This window comes from Peromyscus leucopus, chromosome 7 (genome assembly GCF_004664715.2).
Source record: "Peromyscus leucopus breed LL Stock chromosome 7, UCI_PerLeu_2.1, whole genome shotgun sequence".
NCBI classification, from domain to species: Eukaryota; Metazoa; Chordata; class Mammalia; order Rodentia; family Cricetidae; genus Peromyscus; species Peromyscus leucopus.
Window position 1 is genome coordinate 67098468 of NC_051069.1, and position 15669 is coordinate 67114136.

The 15669-nt window shown below is 46.6% G+C and overlaps 1 protein-coding gene across 1 annotated transcript in view; it reads left to right on the forward strand.

Moving 5' to 3' along the window:
• The window catches only part of Elovl5 (ELOVL fatty acid elongase 5), a 71123-nt gene extending 55542 nt beyond the window's left edge, over window positions 1-15581 (forward strand). Inside the window, exons 4-8 of the mRNA XM_028859835.2 lie at window positions 4626-4703; window positions 5688-5859; window positions 10724-10848; window positions 12502-12636; window positions 13713-15581. Coding sequence (XP_028715668.1) covers window positions 4626-4703; window positions 5688-5859; window positions 10724-10848; window positions 12502-12636; window positions 13713-13856 — 654 coding nt within the window. The 3' untranslated portion in view covers window positions 13857-15581. The remainder of the gene's footprint in view (window positions 1-4625; window positions 4704-5687; window positions 5860-10723; window positions 10849-12501; window positions 12637-13712) is intronic.
• The last annotated feature ends 88 nt before the right edge of the window (window positions 15582-15669 follow it).

Below are 15669 nucleotides of genomic sequence, written 5' to 3' on the forward strand. Positions count from 1 at the left end.
AAGGAGATAGATACAGGTAAAGGTCTAATTTCCCCCAGCATCCTTCATGGAGAGATTAGCCAAGAACCCAGAAACAGGCATGGAAGGCTTAGAACTGCTGTGTGAGTTACCCATGTCAGTTTTGTGTCTCGGTTTCCTCACTTACAATGCTCACTTTTAGCAGATATAAAAGCACACACACCCCAGCAAGCAAATCTGTGAAATGTCTTTTTTTTTTTTTTTTTTTTTTTTTTTTTCGAGACAGGGTTTCTCTGTGTAGCTTTGCGCCTTTTCCTGGAGCTCACTTGGTAGCCCAGGCTGGCCTCGAACTCACAGAGATCCGCCTGGTTCTGCTCCCGAGTACTGGGATTAAAGGCGTGCGCCACCAACGCCCGGCATGTGAAATGTCTTAACAGCTCTTAGGAGCGTCCCTTGGGCTGCGATACTGTCGTATTCAAGCATTGAGAGCTTGCTTTCACTGCCTTTCACTCGTCTCTGCTCAGGGAACAATGTCCACATGACTTACCCACCTTTAACCACCAGAACCAGACAGCCCTTCCAGCATCTTGGGGCGTTGGGGTAACGGGGTAGAACTGTGAGGAAAGAGCTTCTCCAATTAGACTGGAGTGCTTCACATGACCTTGTTTCCCAAGAGGCTTTGGTAGCATTCCAGGAAGTACTGTGCGGAAGGAAGGTTAGACTTCATTTGTGGTTGGAAGTCAGTTCTCACCTTTAAAGGTCGTTCGCACCCTTCTTGCATCAAGCAGACCTCGCTGTGACTGATGCTCACCTACACTTTTCTTAAGGTGAAAAGATACACAAAACCTCCATCGGCTATTGGATTTGTCTCCTAGGAGAGAAGGAAGCTGCTCGCTGTGTTTTAATTATAGCTCTTCACACGCTCCTGGCCTAATTAAGGTTTGCTTTACTCCAAGGAAGGAGAAAGCGCATATGGCTTTACAGTGGGAGCTGCCCGTATCTTGGTTACTTAGGGAAAGCCACGTAAGTAATCCTCTCTTTGTTGTCTTTGGACCGGTTAGTGGTACAGGGAGTGTGAAGATCGAGGCAAGCTGTTGGTTGTGGCCTGCTTTTTCACTCGGAACCATCCCTTAGCTGTGTCTCAGAAGCTCAGGGTCGATGGCAGTCCTTTCTCTGAGTGCCTCGCTTTGTCCATCCTCTCGGGCCCTCTTGCTGCACCAAGTCTGCTGACACACAACATCTTGAGAGTCTCAGTGAGAGAAGGCTGCAGTCCAGGTGGCCTCCACAAGGACCAGGAGAGGTGGAGGAAGGGCAGGCTCAGGCCAAGAGCATGGCCACCACAGGAGCAGCTGATGCTGTATGGAGCTGGCTGTTGCTGACCGAGCTCACCACCCAGTGCCCACCCACACCTGAGTTCTTTATCCTCCAAAGGTGTTTTACATAGAGATTTTCATTTTCCTCTTTTATCTGAGGCCATAGGAAGGGGCAAGTAGGATTTTGAGTCCCGTTGCTTATAGAAGGAAGTCCCACTTGGATTCCTTTAGAAACAAAAATGAAAACGAGGCACGTATGTGCCTGGAGGGATCTGCTGCTCCATTAACAAGAGTCTTCCTTGCTAAGAGGCACCTGCAGAATTCCAAGAGGTAGGCTCTTCCCTAAAGAACAACCCCACCCTGCACAAGGAGGTCGGGTCCTCAGTACCTGAATAAGTGTCTTGTACTCATGGTCATCCAACCCAGGATGCCAAGATGGTAGCTGGGGAAATGGTGATGGTAGACCGATCTAGATGTGACTTTTTTTGGTTGTTGTTGTTTTTGAGACAATCTCACTATTTACCTTAGCTCCCATGGAACTTATTGCGTAGACCAGGTCACCAACTCAAAAGAGATCTGCTTGCCTCTGTCTCCCAAGGGAGATTAAAAGTGTGTGCCACTGCACCCTACTAAATGCGACAACTTTTTAATATGGTAAAATTTCGAGAGGTGTAGCAATTGAAGGTAACAATTTTAGCACATTCCTTCTATTGTACATATTTATCCTCATGGGAACTTTACTGCATTGTCTGTGACCTTTTGGGAAGGAGCATTTCCTCTCTGTATCTCAGAAGATATCTAGCGTTTCTGTCATGGGATGAAGGCAGGACAGTAGACAGTGTATTCTGACGGCATGGCCCTCTCCGGTTAGGTTTCCTGCGGAACCAAGCCCATCTCCTCACCCTGCTTTCTGGTCCTCTTTTCACTCTGGTTTTGTATCCTGAGTCTTGAAAGTTCTGATAGGTCTGGGAGAGACAGACCTAACTGGCCTTGAAAGAAGACATAAGACCAAAAATATATGCACGCCTAGGATGTTACCTCATCATGCTGGCCTAGAAAAAATAGCATTGTGTGTGGTCTGTTACGGAGTCTAGCGTAGAAATTATTGAAAACTTGGGCAGAAAACCACTTAGAGATAATGGAGTTCACCCTCACTTTGACAGTGAAAAGCACAGTGCTACCGATCAAACCTTCCCAACCCACAGGGCTTTTCATCCCAAGGCATTCCAGACTCCTGGGCTGTTCTTTGGCCTTGAAAACTGTGTAAACTCTGAATGTTTCCATGTGGAGAAAGTAACAAAACAGAAGGAAAACATCAGAAAGGAAGTCAAAAGAAACACCAGATGCCAGCTCAGCATCCATGTACCAGTGTACCAGGCCTGGCATTTATTTCTCACGTTAAATTGGATGAAAATGTGACAGTGTGACTCAGCATCCATGCGAGTGTACCAGGCCTGGCGTTTATTTCTCATATTAAATTGGATGAAAAGGTGACAGTGTGTCTTCCAGTCCTTGTCCAGACATGCTGCTCACTGTAGGGCATCTGTGCTGTTTACCAGGCTGAGCAGTTGTCTCAAGGGCAGTGGGCCTGAAGCCTCCTGGATCCTGGCTCTCAGGTATCCCTTCCCTCAGACCCTTTCTGACTGTGATCAGTAGCATGAAACCGCTGGGTTACCGTCCGAGCTGCATACTGAATTCTCTTGAGACCTTTACAAGAGGCCCCTTGAGGTTTTGTTTCATGGTCAGAGTGAGGCCAGGCATTAGTAATTCTTTAAAAGCTCCCAGGTGATCGTGCTGTGCAGCTACAATGGGACCCACAGCTGTTTCCAAATTTCATCTGATCAGAATCACCTGTTAAAACACTGGCCAGCTGGTAAATCACAGCGCTCAAGAGGTGGAGGCAGGAGGATCATTACTTCAACCTTGGCTACCTGAGACCCTGCCTCTTCGCACACGCACACCCAACTTTGGGTTTCCTGCCCATAAATTTCAGAGTCACAAGATCCAGGGTGGGGCTTACGGCTGTTACAAGTTGGGGGGGGGGGTGTCAGCTCTGCTAGTTGGGGACAGTTCTTTGAACCAACATCATTAGATTCTCTAGAGTTTGTAATCCGGGTCCCTGAGTGCCAGCCTTGGTTATCTAGGGTTTTGGATTCTGAAGGTGTGGGGTAGTTCAAGAATGCATTTCGCCGGGCGGTGGTGGCGCACTCCTTTAATCCCAGCACTTGGGAGGCAGAGGCAGGCGGATCTCTGTGAGTTCGAGGCCAGCCTGGGATACAAGTGAGTTCCAGGAAAGGTGCAAAGTTACACAGAGAAACCCTGTCATGGGGAAAAAAAAAAAAAAAAAAAAGAATGCATTTCTCAGGGGTCCTGGGTGCCGCTGGTGGTGCTGGACGAGGATACACACTTTGATAACTAGTGACCGGGTCCTTGTGTGTGTTTCATGCTTGCGTGAGATGAGACTTAAAGCATGCCATCTCAGCACCTGGCGTTCTGTGGTTATCAGGAACGCTCAAGATTGTTCCAGACTGTAGACGAAAGTAAACAAGCCTGGAGCTGTGCTTTTCATAGACAAATAGCACCCCATGGCTGTTAGGAACATGGCAGGTGGGCAGCGTGGAAAGAGAGTAATTCAAATAAACTTCCTGTCCGGACCGTTGGCGTGGGTCCTCAGGTCTCATAGGCTGCTCATCTCGCTGTGTGGAAACTGCTGAGGAAACAGGCCCTGGAAGGGAGCCCGTGAAAACTGTAGGACTATAACAAAAGCTTGCACCTGGTTCTGGGGTCTTCTGTGACACCACAGTGTGTGCAGACAGCTCATCCGTGAGTCCAGAGGGCGACACAGCAACAGGAAGTGACAAGGAATAAGGAAGATGGACTGGGTTGCTCCTGGTGTTTAAAGCGTGGTTCCAGGCCAGTGGTCTTGGTACCGGCAATTTAGGGACTCACTAGAACTACACATGCTTGTGCCCCCATGCCCCAGATAGTCCATGACTGGCACACTCACATCTGAGTGCACTCAGGTTTGAGAACCCCGGCTTAGGGAGCGTGGCATACAGAGACAGGATGCCATCTTGGAGTTGCACTGGTCTCGGGCATGCTGAGGCTCCAGGTAGAGGGGGTTTCTGAGGGCAGCAGCCTGGGAGTGACTTCAAGCTCCCCTTCAGCCTTCCAGTGTTCTGACCCTGTGTGAACGCAGGTACAGTGTTAGACGTCCCTCTCTCACAGTTCCCGAACTTGCCTCAGTACAGCCCCGAGTAACTTTCCACATACTCGAAACGAATGAAGTTCAGCTGAACAAAGTTCACTTGAACAGGGTTCTCTGCAGTAACTGTTTTTCTTCTCTTTTTTCAGTTGGTGACAGGTGTGTGGGAAGGCAAATACAACTTCTTCTGTCAGGGAACACGCAGCGCAGGAGAATCAGACATGAAGGTACTGTTTCAGGGGTGGGTGTGGGTGGGTGTGTCTGTGTGTGTTTGGTTCTTCAATAAAGAACTTCTACAAAAGGCGAAAAAGACCATACCCTCTCAATCCTGAGAATTCCTGTTGACATTTTGAAAGGAGAAAGAAAGAAGTGCTGGGTGTGTGGTAGGGAAACGTGAACATGAACGGCATAGAGAGGATGAAAATGTGAGCCGCCCTCTCTGTAGAAGAAATTCTGTGAGCAGTTGACAGGGGAAGCTTGTGTTTATCAGCTTTCATATTTACATAAAAGAGATCATTTGGATTTCAAATCATTCTTCTAAGTGCCTTCTGAGTGGTGGTATTAAAGGTAAAATCCAACTTCCACTCTTGAGGATTGGAGTTTGTTTTTTTTTTTTTTTAACAGAAGGCTTACAGTCAAAGCTCAGCCCGGCCAGCATTTCCTTTGGACATACTGATTGGACCAGCAATGGGTACCACACATTCTGGTTCCGTTTCTTCCACGATTCATGCTACCTCACACCAGTCCCTCAAGCCCAGAGCATCCTTCTCCTCCTAGAAGCTCTGCAAACTACTTCAGAAAAGTGTTGTTGAGGCTGGAGCTTCCCAGGGCTTTTGTGTTGACTTAGTTTTGCTTTGAGGTGGGATCCTGTATGGCCTCACATTCTGTGTAGCTAAAGATGATCCTGAACTCTGGATTCTCTGGCTTCTACCTCCAAATCCCAGGATTGCAGGTGTGCGCTTCCTGTTCTTCTTAGAGTGTGCAAGAGTGTCAGGAGCCCTTGGCAGACATCCCTGCTGCCCCTCCAGTCCTCCCAGGATAGCATGTTCATTGACTAAAGGCACCCACAGTGGCCGGAGCTCAGACACCCGAAGGCACTGGGAGCCAGCGGGGCTCTCCAGCTTTTTGTGTTGAGTGTACATGTGTATAGCATGTCCCAGGTGACATTCCAGAAAAGCACTGGAGAAAAACCATAAACCCTTTGCTTGTAGATCATCCGCGTCCTCTGGTGGTACTACTTCTCCAAACTCATAGAATTCATGGACACCTTCTTCTTCATCCTTCGCAAGAACAACCACCAGATCACAGTCCTACATGTCTACCACCACGCCTCCATGTGGAATATCTGGTGGTTTGTGATGAACTGGGTTCCCTGCGGCCATTGTAAGTAATAGGGTGTTTGGGAACGTGTGATAGAGACAGACTGGAAACTTAGGCACTCAGCAAAGATGTTTGCTGTCTCTGTAAATTCCTAGGTTAAGCTTTGATTTGTGTTCAGGTTTTTTCTTTTTCTATTTTTTATTATTGTTTTAGTTAGCATACATTGTTAAGGGTTTCATCGTGACATTTTCATATCATTATACTTTTTTCTCATTTGTCCCTCCTCCGACTACCCTCTCAAGTTCCCTTTCTTTACCCCTTTTTGTCTCCTCCTTTCTACTTTCTTAGAACATCTATTAGACAAAGTAATCCTAAGCAGAAAGAGCAATGCTAAAGATATCATAAGGCCTGATCCCAAATTATGCCACAGAGCCATAGTAACAAGAACAGTAGAGTACTGGTACAAAAGGGGCATGTGGACTCAAAGAATAGAACAGAAAGAAGACCAGAAATCACACAGCTACCACCACATAACCTCTGACAAAGGTGTCAGCAGAAATACTCATTGCTTTAAAAAAAAAAAAACAAACACAAATTATTCATTAGTAAATAGACTGTTGAATTCAATACACAGTTCATTAAAGGAAACACAAATGCCCAATAATTACTTTTAAAAAGTGCTCAGCATCCTTTAGCTACCAGGAAAATGCATGGTACAGCTGCTTTGAGACCCCATCTCACTCTAGTCAAAATGGTTATCCTCAAGAAAACAAACCAGTGGGGGATATAGGGATATAGCAGAGCGACAAGCACATGACCAGTATCAGTGAGGTCCTAGGTTCAATACCACTAGAGGCAAAATGCCGGCAAGGACATGGGCCAAGAGGAGCTGTGACTCACTTCCGGTGGCACTGTATCCTCATTTAGCTGATATGGAAATCAGGAGGGAGGTTCCTTGGGAACTGAAGCTAAAACTACCATATGACCCTTCTGTACTGCTCTTGGGTAAATAGCCAAGGACTCCAAGTCAGCATACCACAGAGGTACAAGTACTTTCATGGTTATTGCTGCGCTCTTCACGATAGACAACAAATGGAACCAGCCTGGATGGCCATCCACAGATGAAGGTCAGCAGTGCACAGTGGAATTTTATGCAGGTATAAATCATAGCATTTGCAGGAAAATGGAGGCAACTGAATGTAGCCAGGCTTTTCTTTGGACTGCCAGTTCCCAAATAATGATATGGAGACTTATTAAATATGAAAGGTTGGCCTTAGCTTAGGCTTGTTCCCAACTAGCTCTTAAAACTTAAATTAACCCATTTATATTAATCTACATTCTGCCTCGTGGCTTGTTACCTCTGCTCAGTACCATGAGTCTGATTTCCTCTGTGACTGGCTGGCAAATCTCTGCCTCTCTTGATTCCTTCCCAGAGTTTCTATCTCTGCCTGGAAGTACTGCCTATCCTCTTCCTGCCCAGCTATTGGCCATTCAGCTCTTTATTAAACCAATTAGAAGGTGCTTTGGCAAAACACATCTTCACAGTGTACAAAAAGATTATCCCAGAAAAAAGTGAAATGAGCCAGACTCAAATACTGCATGTTGTATATCATATGTGAACCCAAATATAAAATTGTATATGTGCATGTATTAATGTGTAGGTCACAAAACTAGGAAAAGGATCATGAGAGAGGAGGAAGAGAGCTTAAGGGAGATGGGAAATAATGAGGGTAATGGAGTGTATGTAAGAGCAGAGGGGACTGCTTACTAGGGAAGGTAGGAAGCCACCTGGACAAGAGGAGGGACAGGGAAGGACACCACCAGGAAGGGGAGCAAACAAGAACAAACTACAACCCGGGCGGTGGTGGCGCACGCCTTTAATCCCAGCACTCGGGAGACAGAGCCAGGTGGATCTCTGTGAGTTCGAGGCCAGCCTGGGCTACAGAGTGAGTTCCAGGACAGGCACCAAAGCTACACAGAGAAACCAAAAAAAAAAAAAAAAAAGCACAGTGACAGAAATGTATGAAGATGCCACTGTAAAACCCATTATTTTGTATGCTAATTTAGAATTGAAATCATTAAAAAGACAAGCCTCTTCAAAGATGGTTCTGGGAAAACTAGAAATCCACATGTAAAACTATGGAACAGAACACAGATCTCTTGCTCTACCCAAAAATCAATCCTAAATAGGTCAGAGGCTATAAAGTAAAACCGGAAGTTATGAACCTGTCTAAAGAAATCCAAGGCATCAAGATACAGAAATAGGCAAGGACTTTGTGAAGAGGACCTGGGGTTGCCTTTAATGAGTTTGTGTGGCCTAAGAGCACAGAACTTTCTCTAGCAGTCAGTGTCTTGTGCTGATTGGGTAAAATGAAGGAACTACCAGCCTGGGTTACATTAAGAAGTGGGGGATGGGTGGTCAGGTAAGTAACCAGCCGGCAAAGGTGTTTGCTGCCAGGCCCAGTGACCTGAGTCCAACCCCAAGAGCTCATATGTTGGAAGGAGAGAACCAACTTCTACAACCCTTGTTCTGTCTAGTGTGGACGGTATGTGCTGCCAAGTGATGGAGTCTGTCTGGTGTGGTAGGTGTGTGTTGGGGAGCAAGGCCTTCTTGGCTACAGCACACGTTATGAAGCCCCCATACCCTCTCACTGAGTGGCTACCAGTCCATAGCATGCACTGAAGTTTGCTAGCTCTTTAAGGTTGGTTATGGTGCTAGCATTTGCATCTTCAGGTTCCACTTAGGATTCCAACAGATACCTCAGTCACGTGGTTTTTTATCCTGACATTGAAGAATTTGACTTAGAATCTTAGGATCTGCTCATGGATTCTCCCCTGCCTCCAGCATAGTTGCTGATTAACTCTCCCTACCGAGATTCACAGCTCTATCGGGTGTATAACTGGACAAAATTTTCTAAATGCAGTGCCTTTGTTCTTGGGAGATAGGTGAGACCCTGGGGGGATGGGTTGAGCTCAAACCCCGCCCCCTCCTTTCTTTTTTAATATTTTTATTCACCAACCACAGTTTTCCTCCCTCCCCACCCCCATCCACTCCTCAGAAAGGGTAAGGCCTCCCATTTGAGTCAACAGAGGCGGTACATCAAGTTGAGGCAGGACCAAGCTCCTCCTCCCCTGCATCAAGGCTGAGCAAGGCATCCCACCTTAGGGAATAGTTCCCAAGAAGCCAGTTCATGTGCCAGGGACAGATTCTGGTCCCACTGCTAGGGGCCCCACAAACAGACGAAGTTACACAATTGTCATCCACATGTCTAGGGCCTAGGTTCGTCCCAGGCAGATTCCCCAGCTGTCAGTCTAGAGTCCATGAACTCCCATGAGCTTGGGTCAGCTGTCTCTGTGCGTTTCCTTGTCATGATCTTGATATCCCACCTCACCCCCGCTTGCTCATATAATCCCTCCTCCCTCTCTTTGATTGGACTCCCAGAGCTAGGCCCAGTGCTTGGCTGTGGGTCTCTGCATCTGCTTCCATCAGTCACTGGATGAAGGTTCTATGATGACAATTAGGGTAGTCATCAATCTGATTACAGGGGAAGGCTAATTCAGGCACCCTCTCCACTATTGCTAGAGTCTTAGCTGGGTCATCCTTGTGGATTCCTGGGAGTTTCCCTGGTACCAGGTTTCTCCCTAACCACTTAATGGCCCCCTCTATCAAGATATCTCTTTCATTGTTCTCCTTTCCTGTTCCTCTCCCAACTCGGCCATCCCAATACCTCGCATTCCCATCCCCCATCCCCTATTCTCTATCTCCCCCCTCCCCCCAGTTTACCCAGGAGATCTCATCTATTTCCCCTTCTTGGGGGTGATCCATGTGTTCCTCTCAGGGTTACCTAGCTTCTCTGGGTCTGTGGATTATAGTCTGTTTATCCTTTGCTTTGCTTTACATCTAATATCCACTTAGAAGTGAGTACATACTGTGTTGGTCTTTCTGGGTCTGGGTTACCTCACTCAGGATGATTTTTTTTCTAGTTCCATCCTTTTGCCTGCAGATTTCATGATGTCATTGTTTTTTTACCACTGAGTAATACTCCATTGTGTAAATGTACCACATTTTCTTTATCCATTCTTTGGTTGAGGGACATCTAGGTAAGCTCAAACACTCCTAAACTAGTGTTCATCCCTTACCACCTGTGGATAAAGCTAGCCCAAATTCTAGTAGGGACCGCCCTGCATTTGATTACATTCGAAGAATGTTTTACATTCCAACATATCTGGACAGCTAGCCCCACCTGGCCCATGGAAAACTAGAGAGAGTATACGTGACCTCTGCAAGGCTCCAGGACCAGCTTCCGTCATACTCAGTAGGAACTCTTCCTAACATAAGTCTGTGTATCTGAAGCGGGGGTGGGGGTGGGGCTTTGGTTCCTTAGTCACTGTTGAGGATGAAAGTGTAAAAAAAAATGTATTGTACTAGAAATTGAAAGTCGTGGTAAAATGGATCTTTCATCTCGAAGGAACTGACTCTAGATTCTGCTGTTAACCACAACCATAACTATAGTCCTAAGGAGTAACCGTAACTTCCAAGTCTCCCCCAGACCTCAGCAAAGGAATGGAAACAACATGCTGCCCATCACTTAGCCTCCCCCAGTATTCAGAATGGCACCTCTTAGGCATCTGGGAGGAGAAGTCCGCCTCCCCACCAGCCACACCTGCAGGTGCCAGGGCTGGGGCACAAGTAGTCACGGGAGCGTCAGTTGACCACTGGGATTAAGGTGTCCTGGTGGCTGCCTGCCCTGCCCACCTAAGTGGAAACTGACTTTTCCTTACACATCCGTGTAGTACGTAGAGCTGCAGTGGTTGTTGTCCTCTGGAGTTTCAGAGGAGTTTCTCTAGCTCCAAAGGGTCTTGAATTTCCCCCGACTGTTATTTATGAAACTCTAATACATTCCTCCAATCCCCTTTGCTCTCACAGCTTACTTTGGTGCGACACTCAACAGCTTCATCCATGTCCTCATGTACTCGTACTATGGTCTGTCATCTGTCCCTTCCATGCGTCCCTACCTCTGGTGGAAGAAGTACATCACCCAGGGGCAGCTGGTGAGTAACTTAATCACTGTGCCCAGAACTGGCTCCTTGCTGGCCACAGCCCTCTTCCAGGCCACACTGTTGTTTAATCAAATCCAGTTGATCTAGTTCAAGTTTCATCGGCAGATCAGGGAATGCTCTTGTTTCTAGTAGACGGAGACACTGCTCTGGACTGGGGGTGCCTCAAGTCTTGAGCTCCCAACTTCAGGTCAGTCTTAGTTCTTATTTTGTGTGTGTGAGCACGTAATGTGCACACGTGTACTCATGTCCAAAATGAAGCTGAAAACTGCTTATCTGTGTTCCCAGGAGTTTCAGGTAGAACTTCCAAGGTGCTGAGTCCAGAGCCTTTGTAGCTTACTAGACAGTGAGCCTGTTGGCTAAGATGGGTACAAGGTGACTATAGCAGACTCTAACCCCGTATAGCAGATCACCTCACACTGCTTCAGAGGATGGGCCCTGCCAGAAGCAGGCCAGCAATTGTCTGGCCTGGATGGTTCTTCTCACCGTTCTTTCTTAAACCTTGGCCAGTTGTCAGTATATTATTGGTGTACATTCCTTCCCCTCATGAAGTCTTCCTGAGCTGATTAGTAATACTACTGTTGACCAACACTGGCGCCTTTTGTCCTGGGTGCCAAGTACTCGTGCTAAGTAAATGATTTTTGTATGAGTTGTTTCAAATGTTGTCTCCATTCTGTAGGTGAACATACTGAGGCAGGAGGCCAAAGCTGGCTGCAGGGGCAGGCACTGAGCTCCCCAGCCCAGGCTTGCCATATACATTTGTTCCAAATGAATCTAATTTAGATCCCCTGAATCAATCTTGATTTCTCAAAATTTAAAAATAACATTCTGAGACGCTCCTTCTGTGTTTGGTGTTTCATTATCACCTCTGCCAGCTGCTCTGCAATCCTTACTAATCTTTTTCTCACCTGTGAGGAAGGGTAATTGTTCTCTAGCCTCCTCTGCTACCAGAGGAGAAAGGATGCAGAGATGGATCGATGCTGTAGTCGGGGCTCTGGCAGACAGAATGTGGACAGAATGTGGAAGAACACCATGGGACATTGACATCCTGCTGGGCTGTGGGCCATCTGCCTCGTTATGTCTCGTCTTGGAGGACTAGCCTGAAGAAATAGAGGAAAACAGGGAGCTGGTGGAAGCTTCGGAGACGTCACTGGGCTGGCCTTACCCGTTGGTCCTCCTGAAGGTTCTTTAAGTAGTCAGGTGGCCCTAACACCTTTTCAGCGTATCTCTACACGGGTCCACCGTTTTTTCAAGGTCGCTCATCAGGAGTCATCTGTGGAGCTGGCCCTTTGGCCAAGAAGAGTTTTAATGTTCATGACAGCTTTCACCACATTAAGTGAACACAGATCCCGAGGAGGAAGCGTGTCAGTCAGATCATGTGTAGCAAGCGACATCACTGGCCCCTTCAAACACATACCTCGCTCCTCTCTCTTGGATCTGTCGGTGCCGAGTCCTGGAATAGGATGAAGGTGGTTTCATAGCTTTGAGGAGAGGGGGGAACTTGGAGAAGACACAAACATACACAGTTTAGGATAAAATGTGGTATAGAAGGCTGGCAAATGCCGGTTCCCAAACTTGGGTGGAAGCTCTGATACACAGTTCTGGTTGGAACCCCGTCTGTGTTCAGCCCTGGCCTTTCTCCTCTAGGTCCAGTTTGTACTGACAATCATCCAGACGAGCTGTGGAGTCATCTGGCCATGTACCTTCCCCCTCGGGTGGTTGTATTTCCAGATTGGATACATGATTTCCCTGATTGCCCTCTTCACGAACTTCTACATTCAGGTAACCCTCGCCTTTCGCTGGCAGCCGGCCTTCAGCCTCTCTCTCCTCAGGAGGGCTCTGTCAGCCCCTGCTGGTGCTGGCACTGTGCTCTGAAGGAGCCTGCGTAGGGATGGAGGGACCGCCCGCTCTGCTCAAGATGCTGGAACTGGGTGTCTTGGGGCTCAGGTGGGAGATGAGCAGTGTGCTTTTTTATTCCTTCCCTCTGGCCTAGTGCAGAGAAATAGAGGTGATTTTCAGTCAGAAGTCTCAGCCTCACTGCCCTGCTTGTCAGAGCTAAGTGACATTTCCATCGAAGTCCTCTGCTATAATTGAAACCTACCATTTTGTCCCACTTTTCTTACATGCCGACTGCTCAAGTTGGGGGCATGAGTTTGGTCTCATGAAGTGATAGAGGTTTGCGCACAGACTGTCTCTGGGGGGTGCCTGACCACTTGGCATACACTGATTCTCCTGCTTCTGTGGCCAGTGCCCAGTGGCTTCAGTCCTCACTGACCTGGGCAGAAGGTCAGGAGCAAGGGCAAAGGTCATGGGTCCTGAGCAAAGGCCAATAGTACGGAAGGGCCACCCGGAGGCTCAGCCACGGTTTCTCTTCTGTGTCCCCATGTACCTGCGTGTGACTTGTTGACTCATGTTTTGCTGGGGCCTGACTATGGGACCTTTCTCCATTTGCTCCTAGCAGTATAGTACTTCGCACAAGAGGGCTGAGGTAGTAGCTGAGGCAATAAGACAAGATTAAAGATAAGCAGTGACATCTGTGTTAGAGGAGCTACTGTCGGGTGGGAGGAGCCAATTTGGTCATAGCCCGTCACTCTACCATCCAGTCCTGAAGAGGCAAAGCAGAGTGAACATAAACTCTGTATCATAAATGTTTCTGTTGTGACCTCGGAGTCAGAGAACCTATGAGCTAGGCCTAAAAACAAAACCAAACCCCGAAAGTGTGATTGAAATAGAAAATGGTTATTGGAGCACAGGAATTACTTGACGAGATTTACCATACAAGTAGAGCAGGCCTAGTTAGGTGCCGACTAGTACAGTTCTCCTGGTTAGCAGGCACTCAACTGCCTTGTACATTTCAGACCTACAACAAGAAAGGGGCCTCTCGGAGGAAAGAGCACCTGAAGGGCCACCAGAACGGGTCCACGACTGCGGTCAACGGCCACACCAACAGCTTCCCTTCCCTGGAAAACAGCGTGAAGCAGCGGAAGCAGAGAAAGGATTGACAAGGCGGAGGCGACCCCTCCGGACCACGGCGTGTGATTGTAAGCACAGTATGAGTTGTGCCCTGACGCTCGTAACAGCTGCTGTCACTAGTCTGGCCTACTGTAGTGTGATTTAGGTAGGGCCTTCTCCATCAGTTCCAAACCCCTAGTATGTATACAGATTATACAAGTAGGCATACGATTTCTCCCATTTCTGGGCTCTCATCGACCCCCGCGCTAGACTGTGGAAAGGGAATGTTATTGTAGTATCCGACACTGCTGTTGCCTTATTAGTTATAACACGATAGGTGCTGAATTGTGGTTCACAATTTAAAACACTGTAATCCAAACTTTTTTTTTTAATTGTAGACCATGCATGTGATTGTAAATGTAAATTTGTACAATGTTGTTAACAGTAGAAAAACACACATGCCTTAAGACTTAAAAAAAGCAGGGCCCAAAGCTTATTAGTTTAATTAGGGTATGTTTCAACTTTGTATTCATTTGTAATAGCTCCGTTTAGAAAAATCAAATATGTGATTTATGAAACTAGCGTGTGATGTGTAACTTCAAGTGACTTGGAGATGCGAAATGGACAGCACCTTCTGTTTTCTGATGCTGGCTTTTAATAAGTAGGCTCAAGTCTAGTGGAACAGTCAGTTTAACTTTTTAACAGATCCTATTTTTTTATTTTGAGTGCCACTATTAATGTGTTCTAAAGAGGTGGGAAAAGGGTCCAGCGCAGTCTGGAGACACTTGTATCTCTCTTCTTGGTCCTCCAGAGTCTAGGGCGACTGTAGGGTGAGCAGGCCACTTGACACTTCTGAAGTGCTTAGTGTTTATACAGGAGACAGAAAGTCCATTCTGCGTCCCTCCATTTGCAAAGAAGAGAAATAACCTTTCAGGAAGGGTGATTAGACACTCACCATGTGACCGTTACATGGACCAGTGATGGGGAACTGGTTGCCTGGGTCCAAATTTTTTTATTGTTTTTCTGTAGTGCTATTTTGACATATACTTCCTTTTAAAATGTGCCTAATTTACCAAAATTTACCAAGAGACCAGGAAGCACCTTAAGTATTTTGAGGTAAAATTAAAGAGGTAGCTAGAGCATGAAGGAACCGGGCATTTGGGGAGTGATTTTATTCAGTGTATATCTTGGCGGCATCTATACTTTTTTTTTTTCTGCTTAGCATCTAAAGATTGGTTTCAAGCGCTTGTTTCAAAGTAACAGACTGCTTATCTTAAAATCGTCTTGTGTACCTGAGGCGGTGATCATACAGATGAGGACTCTTAAACATGTGTCGTTTTTAAAGTGTTGAAAGTTTAGCCTTTGAATACCTTCCGCTTTGAAAAAAATTTTGTTGAACCACTCACGACACATCTTAGCAGATGATTGACAATGTATAAACTAATTGTGGGTTTGATATTTATGTAAATATCAGTTTACCATGCTTTAATTTTGCACATTCAATTATAAGGAGCCAATTGGTCCTAATTAGTCTTGTGGGTTTTCTGTTTGGAAGGAGTTGCAGCATCTGTTTACATTTACCTTATGAAATCTAGAATGTGTATATTTGTGTGTGTCTTCATCCTAGGTACCGGTTTGCAGGTGTCTTTACGTATTTCAGTACAAAAACTATAACATTCAGTAGTGTGCTGTCAAAGTGTGCTTAGCTTGTCTGGATATACCCACACTGTTAAATAATGTCTAAACATTAATCATTAAAACATTTTTGATTACCAGTGCTGTGTTTTCATTGTTTGATGTGCTGCCAGTTCTGAAAGGCTGGAGGTTGGTCAACTCCATCATTTTATAGGCGCTGAGGGAGTG